Source organism: Ruditapes philippinarum, unplaced genomic scaffold, assembly GCF_026571515.1.
Source record: "Ruditapes philippinarum isolate M1 unplaced genomic scaffold, ASM2657151v2 ctg15520_1_1_1_1, whole genome shotgun sequence".
NCBI classification, from domain to species: Eukaryota; Metazoa; Mollusca; class Bivalvia; order Venerida; family Veneridae; genus Ruditapes; species Ruditapes philippinarum.
In genome coordinates, this window is record NW_026852358.1 from 1 (window position 1) to 10,718 (window position 10,718).

A 10,718-nucleotide genomic window follows, 5' to 3' on the forward strand; every position below is an offset into this window, starting at 1 on the left:
GAAATCTGAACGCATGAATAATTAAACCAGGAAGACAGCATGTGCAAAATACGTTACTTAATTTTTGTTAATCACTTGTTCAATTTACTTTTTCAATTCAATATAATCGAATAAATGTCTCAACTACTGAAATGTTTCGAATTTATTATTATATGGGGACTCGACAGCTTACATCTGTAAAATAAATGTATTACACATGCCCCGCTGTAAACAAGACATACAAAAATATATGTCTTTAAGTCAAATCTATTATGAAAAAGAAACATTATCCAAATTATAATACTGCAAGCAAATAAATAAGTCTTAGAGTTTGGGTTTAAATCTCATAAAACCGTTCCTTCAAATTAAGCTTTTATTATTAGGTTGAGTATTTAGCACTTTCACCAGTAATATGAACAGCTAGTGATGATGTGTTCATAATAAAATTGGCGGAAGTAAATGCTAGTAAAATGGTAGGCCTTATACACAACTATTCTCAATTACATTTAAGTGGTATAATAGCAATAATTCATAATCGTTTGATGATCGTTTTTATGCTTCCGTTCATAAGATATGTCATTAAATTATCCTCCTTACACTCCTTGAAATAGAAGCGACTTAAAAGTAACAGCTTTTTTTGTTTTTAAATAGCACTAATGGTACAAAGAAATCGTTGATATGTTGATAGTTATACCATTTCTTTATAAGTTTAATAATAATTGATTGTATAAATAAAAGAGTCATTTTATATCGCAACATATTTAGTTTGAATATCTTTAATTGTTAGATGTTCTAAGAGAGTAAAACTTTTATGTGGTGTGATAAAGAGTTATTTCCTTATGACAAAAAATTATTTTTCCAAGCTTAATATGTCTTTATTTTGCCAGAAGACTATGACTATGACCTGACTACTTCTCTCATCTCACTCCTAGAACATTTTTGTATTTAACAGCTAGATAAGGGATACTGTATATACTCATTAGAAACATGTTTCATTCAACAGGTTTGGTATTACTCTAAAAAAGAACAAGTAACTCATATTACAAAGGTTCCAAATATGAATTTTAGATGATTAATACACATTTATTTAATTTTACCCGTGCAAAATGGTGCTATATCAGTCAAATATGTTTCATATTTTGTAGAAAATAAATATGAAATATAAATATGAAAGTGGGCAGAGTCAAAACTCATATTTATTTTAAGGGACTTCTTTCGCCATGTGTTTAAAAATATCTGATAAATAAATAACAACTTTTGTTGAAATTTGTTTTCAAAACTATCTAGAATGATAGAAAATGGTCTAACTAAGAAAGTAAATCCGAACACCAATATCTTTAATTCAGTCATTAACTCTGTACAGTCGTTTAAAGAGTTGTTTACGTGACGTCACAATGTATCGCCAAACATCGTGTGCATAACAAGTCGCATCTATAAATAATAAATATATTACTGCGCGCTGTACAATTGCAGTTTGCGTAGCAAGCAAGGGGGTTTGTAATCATTTTTCTTTAATAATGAAATTTAATAAAAGGGTTTTTAAATATGGTACAGGTATATATATTCACTCAACATAATAAAATGCCACATATTTTCACTTGCCGTCCCGGCTCGTGTAAATATGTGGCATTTTATCATGTTTCGTGAAAATATATTCTATATTTCACTGAAACTAAAAAATATCCTCTTAGTATTTTTTAGGTAAATATTTAGGGTTTTGGAGTGTCTATAATTATAATAAATGTGCATTTAAGTGCATTTAATGTAATTTCATTTTATCTTAAGATGTAAAAAGATTCTAAAAAAAAAACATTACCATCTGATAAGACCTTGGTAAAATAACAACTACATTTCCATATGCTGTAACATGAGTGACAGTTATGTTAAACGAAAGACACTTGCATGCATCTTACTTCCTTATTTAACCAAACTTTTATTGAATTCCATTTTAGTTTATCTTAAGACAAAATTGTATAGCTATAATGTGTTTATTGTTGTTCATCTGACAAGACCGTGGATTAATAATAATGTAAATCTCAGTAAAAGTAATAATAATGTATCTCTTATAGATGTGAATCGTTCTTACTGACTTTTACCATATATTTTACAAATTTTCATTAGGGATGTAAATGCACACTACTGACGATTTAATCATACAACCCGTACAGGAGTGTCGGGTATAAAAGTTATGAAAGTACTTGCAACAGTTACCTTATATTTTGCATATTTTATCAACAACACATTTCATTCATAACTTAATCATAACAGTAACTTAATCAGTTTTATTTGAAAAGCTGAATGCCACTTTGACTGTCAAAATTGACACTTAAGAGTTTCCAATAACATTGGATCTATTATATCATGATGTTTGTGATGTTGTTTTGAAAATCAAAGTCACACTTAAAATAAGTAAAGGAAATCATGTTAATTATAATCATTAATTCCTTACCGTTCATTCAGTTTATGTGAATAATCAAAGATGAATTACCCCAGGAATGACTAGTCGTGTTAATATTGTAAGCATCAACTTTCCATTGTTTCCAGAGTGACTATCATTTTATATGTAATGTATAATGTTGTTGATGTTATAATTATCTTTTTTTTTATTCTAGATAACTTGCTGACTAATTAAAGTAATGCTTTCTCGCTAATTCCCAGTGAATGTATATATAAAATTATATGATATATTTTGACGTATAGGTATGTTGGGTTTTACCATATTCTCTGCTTTACATCGTAAAAATATAGTTCTATTATTAATACCCGCTGTATCATTTTGATCCATATCTATGTGTTAATTACTTTACATTCACGTTTGTGCACAAATTGTCACTTTGACGTTGGCGTCCTAAAACGTGACGTCAAATACTTTGTACGTTATTCTGATGAAAACAACAGTCGAAACTAGTAAAGATGAAAGAAATATGTGTTGCTTTGGTGTAATTTAACTGATTTCATTTTATATGTCATTCCATCACAATTATCTTCCTAAAATACTTGTCATTAAAATACTAAAATAATAAATTGAATGTCATCTTATTATAATAAAAACACAAGAGAAAAAACTTCAAATGATCCGTATAACAAATTATTTGTCTCTATTTCTACCTTTTGATTTGGAAAAATAAAGAAAGAAAGAAAGAAAATAAAAAAAGAAATTAAGTAGTGCATAAATCTAGTTCGCATATTGATTAAAGTGCGTGTAAAGTTAACTTCTCCTGTTTAAAGCGTACCTACCTGATTCATTTTTAAGGTTCTTTGGGTTGGTTTTAAAATAAGATCTTAAATCACTCTCGCATTTATTTATTTTGCATTCAAGGATTAACACGTGCACCACAATAAGCAAATTTGTGTTGACTAAACGACAAATACAGGTTATGACTTTGTAATGGGATATCTTTAAATGATTCTTTGCGTCCGTTTTATTTTCTATTGAATTGAATGGTCTATCATATAAAACCCAACAATATAATTATACCTATTTTCCATTTAGTTATAAGGTCCGGAAAATTGGATATGACAGAAGCATGAGTTAAAGGAACTATTTCATCCTCTATCTCACTCTATAAGGATGATTAATGTAAGAAGAGAAAAAGTCATCGCGTTATTTCGTATGAATATAAGAAATACAATGAAGCTGAATTAATATAAACATATGGTATACTTTAACTGTGTAAATGATTTAATTTGTTCGACAGGATTTTTTTTTTCTAAATTATGCATCCCATTAAACAGTTCTTACTTTATTTATTAAGTGTAAGTAAAATGCTATGGGGAACCAACACATTTAGGTTATCTTGCGCCGAAATTGAAAAGGTGACTGGGGACTTCAAATTTCAAAGCAACGCCATGGGTCAAACCACCTAACCTGACGGAGCTAAGAGATGCATAGATTTCGGTACAGCAAACCAAACCTATAAGGTCACTTCTTACAATCACGCAAGTGTAAGCGTTGTATGCAGTTTTGATGCCTCAACCCTTAAAAAGGACACCCCTCAGACATAAGTACGGAAATTGAAATACTTTAAACATAAAATTACACTTTCAGGACAATTTTCCTTGTTTAAATAAACATGAAACATCCAACAAAATGCTTATTACTAATTCTTGAAATTTTGCACTCACCTTGGTTGACTTTATCATGAACTATATGCCACTGAAAAACAAACACTTTTTTGAATAAACAGAACATAAACAATATTGTGATCCATAATAATTTGCGGAGAAATATTAATTTCATCTTTCTATCATTTGACGTTATTTGTAGCCTAACAGGCATGAACTGGCTCAATCAAACCGAGCTGCAACATTTTCAATATTGCCGTTTTGGACTTTCTTTAGGGATTCTTGTTTGCTCCATTTTAAATTGTTTTTTTTTTGTAGACATTCACATTTCAAAACAACTTTCAATACCGTTTTTTTGTTGTTGTTTTTTAAGTTTTTTCAAATTTTACCAAAATAAAATTAATGAACAATTTGCAATATAAGATTTATGTAATACAGTAATAATTTTGTTACTGAGATGCAGCAGCAAAATTACTACGCGGACGTTGAGTGTCTCAGAGTGTCTCTAATCATTGTTATAGAAATCATTACGGGTTAGTAGTCGATTGAAGTCTGAAATCGGCATAAAAAACATACAAACAAAGAAACGCACGTTCACTGCTCCCAGGGCGATAGTACATAAAGTTTGTTTATTTACTAATAGTAAGTTTGGTTTTACGGCGCACTTACACAATTTAGGACATAATTATGGCGCCGAAACAGGAACAGGAATTTTAAAGATAGTTCTGGCTAACCTTTGGTTTTACAATCTTTTTACTTTCTAAAATAAATGTAGTACATATAATTATGTGAGTTTTTACTACTTTACGATACCTATAAATATAACATTGATATCAAGTAAAACTAAGGATTCAAGTACAAAATAAACAGGTAACCAATAATTTGCATTACACCTCCCCCTGTCCCGCCCTCTACATCAATCTTTATAAGTAAGATAAGAACGTCCATGCCTTAAATCCTGGCTAATCGGAAGAAATTATTGTCCGGTCCCGACCATGTCCGGTATAGTGAATTTGTACTTGTATTATAATGGATATTGTCAACCTTAAAAATAATTACCCAGAACGTATAATTAAAGACATGTTCATGGTTAAAATGCATTTCTACAGCAACATTTAAAATAATAAAACAATGAATCTTCTTGTCTTTCGGGGTCAGTGATCTCTGTAAATGGAATACCGCTTTAGCTGATGCTAGGATCGTGCGAGATAGTATACCCTGAACGAACACCTAAATAATACTGTATTGACCTTTACTACGCTGAATGTGCTAAATGGAGTACCCTAAAAACCACAATTTAATGTTCAAAATCCCTGAATCACCATGAAGACTTTCCCTAATGTTTGAAATAGTTATTTGATACTTTTAGTCTGCACAGTGAGAAATGAAGTAGACACAATTGTGTAAACTTAAACCATATTAATAACAAGTTCAACTATTCGACAAGGAAGTTCAGTATATCCATTAACATATGCTCAGTGGTAGCACAGATTAAAATATATTCCATTATGCGAACAGTTATTTTGTTGCATAATAATTTTTGTTTCATTAAGTTTAGTCTTTCAAAGAATAATTGCTACAAAGGTATTCTTAATCTATTTTTGTTATATTGTTATATAGCATTAGTTAAAATAGTGTTGTTGTTTTTCATTAGTTGATTTTTTTTTCTGTTTTTATTGGTTATAAAAGCTCAGATTAAAATATATTCCATTATGCGAACACTTATTTGGTTGCATTATGATTTTTGTTTTCTTCAGTATTTAGTCTTTCATGGAACAGTAGCTAAATAAAAAGGTATGTTTAATCTATTTTTGTTATATTGCTATATACCATTAGTATTGTTATTATTATTTTTATCTTATTTTATTTAATATTTATTTTATTTTATTTATTTTTTTTTCTATTTTTTGCGTTCATTTTTTTTGCGTAAATTATTGATCAATATATTAATATTTGAAAGCCTATATTTAATGCAAAGTTATTGAAACGTAACTAACAGTAAACATTGACACATTGCATGTCACGATTTATAATTATAATAAATCACTATATCGTGATTTACCTTTAGGTAAGAGAACTTAAACTAACCCTTAGTGCTGGTTTATAAGACACTAAAACGGAAGTGGGTTAATCTTGAAAATGCTTCGTATGTATTGCTATTGATTTTGTGTTTATAATTGTTCTTTTTAATGAGACTATTTTCTTCATTTATATGCATTCTCATGTTTTGTTTAAGTAATTTAAAACAAAGTTGTATAGTCTATTTGCATATCAGGTATGTTTGTGCACATTTTCACTTACGCGACATAATAGTTAATTCAACGTTTTATTTAGTTCAAACACAACGTTTGTTTATTTGTAACTTTTCCAAATTTTGCTGACAAAAATCACGGATTAGTTTTCAAAGATAATGACAGGATAAAAATATTGCATGGGCGTTGGTAACATTTGTAATGTAAACCGATCCGCAAGATCGAGTTATATGGCAAAAAAACTTTATTTATGGTTAGATCACATGTCAATCATTGAAGGACGAATTTTGTAAAATAGCATTATTCCTTTTTATGGGAATAAAGAATACTTGCTACGGCTTCAGCACATTCATACCCAATATGTATAACAACCTTTATTATATCGTTGAAGTTTTGCCAGAACGAATCATCACACTATGTTTATTATACATAACTATCAATCGCAACACGGGAAAGCGACATGGACTTAATTGTTCGCCAAATGACGTATATTTATACAAACTCATCACCTTCTCTTGCAAGGGTTGTACATGTCAAACAGCTTTATTTGATTTCAGGAAGGTACATGTAATTGAAGTACACCACAGTCGATGTGTGGGATGCATATACAGCCAAATCATTAGGATCATCAGTAAATACCTTGATGTTGGACAAAAGATGAGCATTCAAATCTGATCACAATAACCACGCTCATCTTGACGTACACCACATTCGAGGTGTGTAATGCATATTATAACTAAAGAGAATCAGCATCATCAGTGAATAATTTGATGTTGGACAACAGATGAGCATTCAAACCTGAACAAAATGGCCATGGTCATCTTAGTAACATTTCTTTTGTTGATAAGGTGTTCCGGAGCAAATGATTTGGCTATCTTTGAGAAGACATTGTATGAAGCATTTAAATGTAGCTATGATAAAAGTTCGCCTACATTGACGATAGAAAATGGTGTTACTGATGAACAAATTAAAGAATGTGTAAAGACCTATAAATACACTGAGCAATTGATGCTATGGAATAGTCATTTAAGTAATATTCCAAAATATTTAAACATATTGAGACATCTTGTGCATTTAGATTTATCAAACAACGATATAACGGAAGTTACATTTGAAGAAATAGAAGGCATTTGTCAACAACTGATATATCTTTCACTAGACAATAATGACATCGAGGCCTTACGAAAAGGGGATCTTGATTGTTTACAATCCCTTCAATATCTTCACCTTGGAAATAATAAGTTAAAATTTGTGGAAAATGGAACGTTCAGTGTAAGAATGAAGAGTATAAGATACATATATTTAGTTAATAATAGTCTCACAGTTTTAGATTTTAGTTTGCTAAGTCGACTGAAACTGTCTGACAATGTGACGCTAACAGTAAATGCTTCGCAAAATTTTATTACAGGAATAACTAATTCAGCGAATATAACGATACAAGATTTTACATTAAAAACCACTGTGGGAATTGTAGCAACTCACAATAATATCACAACTGTTAACATACAATATTACTTCGAAATGTTAAATATTACAAACCCGGTGCAATTAGCACGATTGGGGAGCTCCGGGTTCGACGTGCGTTTTAACCCTCTTATTTGTGATTGTGCAATGTTCCCGTTAGCAGACGCTCTTAATACGTTCAGGGACATGGATCCAGACAACCCTTTATTTTCAGTGACATGTGGAACTCCTTCAAGTCTTGAAGGAATGATGCTACGCCAAGTTCCAAAAAATCAATTTAATTGCTCTGTTGAAGTAAATTGCCCAAAAATGTGTACATGTAACAAAACAGCAGCGCTTGACCTCGTGACCATTCACTGTGATGGAAATTATTCTAAAACTAACATTCCAATGACATGTCCAGTTGCTGAAAAGATTAACATTAATATCAAATCTAACAAGTTGACAAAAGTCTCTTCCAGAGCATATCTTAGTAATGTATCACAATTTGATGTATCTCAGTGTGCAATTACAACCATTGAAACATCGTTTGTTGACATGATACAAAATACCTCTTTCGATGCTTTATTATTCAATGACAATGGACTGGAAACGATACCAAAATCGTTTAAAAACTTTAATTTCAGAAATGAACAGGTCTTAGCGTTGGACGGAAATCCATTTAATTGTGATTGCCATACACGTTGGATGAAATCTTGGCTTTATTTGAACAAAAAGCATATTTTACGACAGAATAACATCAGATGCGCAACTGGACCAGGCAAAAACAAGCCAATAATTGAAGTACCAGACAATTTATTTATTTGCCACACTTTAACAGCCACCGACGAATTACTTATTGTGATTGGCTCTGTAATATTTGTCGCTCTTTTATTCATAATTTTGTCGTATAAATCTAAAAATATACAAGTGTTCATGATATCCCATTTTGATATATGCAAGTATTGCTGCCGGAGAAGAAAACACCGCAAGTTGTTATTTGATATCTTCATTCCTCATTCATGTGAGGACGATGATGTTATTAAAAAGATTGTTGATTATCTTGAGAACCACGATCCACCATATAGTGTATGTATTGGTGAGAAAAACTTTAAACCAGGTCTGACAATATCTGAAAATATACTGGATGCCATTGAATCCAGTCAAACAACTTTGCTTGTCATTTCTAATAATTTTCTAAAGAGCACGTGGTGTAACATGGAGTTTCGTGAAGCTCACATGAGATTTCTGAGAGACAGGAACATTAATATGGTGTTAATTGTGTTAGAGGAATTAGACACCAAACTTATTTGCAAGGAGTTAAAAATTTACATGGATACGCATGTTTACATCCAGTACACAGACAACCAGTTTTGGGCTAAACTTCTGCAAAGCCTTCCCATTATAATTGATTCCCCGTCATTTACTGACGAATCGCCGCTTCTTTCAAATTAGATCAGACACTTGGCACCAATATAAACGCACAAGGAAGTAACTTGTAGTACAGAGCAAATCAAATGAATACAGGAAAACGAGAACTTAATGAATATTCTAGATGATAATATCCTTGTTACCAATACATCAGTAAGGTGACAGGTTTGCTAAAAGTGCAAGTAAAACTTCAAACAGACTAAATAAGTTCTGTACCAATTTAGATTATGATGTGAATATACACAGTTGCCTATGTAATTATTACAGTCTTGTAAGAATAAATGGTTTTAAGAAATTAGAACGGCCAGGAGCGACTAAATGAAGCTATGTAAAATGAATATATTTCTTGTTATGCTTTATATTGTTTTTTACGGCGCACCAACATATGACGCCGAATCAAGGACGATGATTTTGGCTAACCTCGGTTGTTTTAAAATGTAAGCAACATCAGATGTTAGAACCGTCCAACCTTCTAGAGATAAGAGAAGCCTTAACTGTTTAAGGCAACCCTTTAGCCAAATGATGGAAGTATGTTTCTTTATATTATCGTTGATCTAATGTTCATATTTCATCCTGGTTTCCTCATATCTTAAGATATTATAATAGTATTAAAACATTTGGTAAAAACTAACCACACATGCGCTTAACTAATTGCTTAATAACATGTTATATATACTAGTTTATTATGCAACACCAATGTTAATAATACGTTGACATAGAGTTTGACATTAACAGAAAGAATTTTTGTCGTATTCCTTTCATCATATGTGTAAAAGACTTGTTTAGCCATTTGTTTGTGTAATGTGTATCCCTTTCATATATAGTCAGAGTCATGTGACAAATTAATTAAGCAATATGAACTATTTCAGCAAAAACCAGTTTGATTATTTTTATATACATAATATACATTTATATCAAAGACATTTTGTTATTTGTTATTGATGTACACAATTATGACATAATTTTCAACGTAAGGCTAAAATTAAGCAAATGTGTTAGTTATAACATATGGTAACATTCTACATAATATAGCGGAGGAAGAAGTCATACACTCTTACATGCATAACAGCATGATATTTAGCAATGAGTGGAAAAAATATTATTACATTGAAAATGCAAAAAAATTGCTAATATTGATAAATGTGTTTATTTTATATTTACTTTGACTTGCTAAAATATTTAAGTTTGCTCGGGCTATTTTTCTATGGTCTTATTATCTGCATGTATATTCTATTCAGATATGTAATTTGATTGATTTGATTTTATTAAAAAAATTCTACTCTGACTTTAAAACTTATTGTTGTGTTTAGTGTTTAAGTTCCATCATAAGGCGTCTGTTAGCTTGCTATTTAAGCCGTTGAATTGTAACAACTCGCGTCTAATCGCTATTGGATTGACGTCTGTCAGAGACTTAACAAAGTTATACGGGGTTTGGCATATATATGTACTTTAAACTTTTCACTATGGCAAATTTTGCGTCCGAAATATATCACGTTCCTTTGAACATTTGTAATTTGCTCATCCAAAGTAATAAAAAGTCTAACAGTT

The 10,718-nt window shown here is 30.7% G+C and overlaps 1 protein-coding gene across 1 annotated transcript; it reads left to right on the top strand.

Moving 5' to 3' along the window:
• Positions 1-5,474: 5,474 nt before the first annotated feature.
• LOC132758008 (protein toll-like) lies at positions 5,475-10,718 on the top strand. The gene is made up of 2 exons (XM_060749529.1): positions 5,475-5,628; positions 6,854-10,718. Exon 2 carries the CDS (start codon positions 7,104-7,106, stop codon positions 9,192-9,194), a length of 2,091 nt encoding a protein of 696 aa, XP_060605512.1. The 5' UTR covers positions 5,475-5,628; positions 6,854-7,103; the 3' UTR covers positions 9,195-10,718.

Bases quoted from the DNA above. Each gene is read 5' to 3' on its own strand.
- LOC132758008 (XM_060749529.1), top strand. From the start codon at position 7,104: ATGGCCATGGTCATCTTAGTAACATTTCTTTTGTTGATAAGGTGTTCC.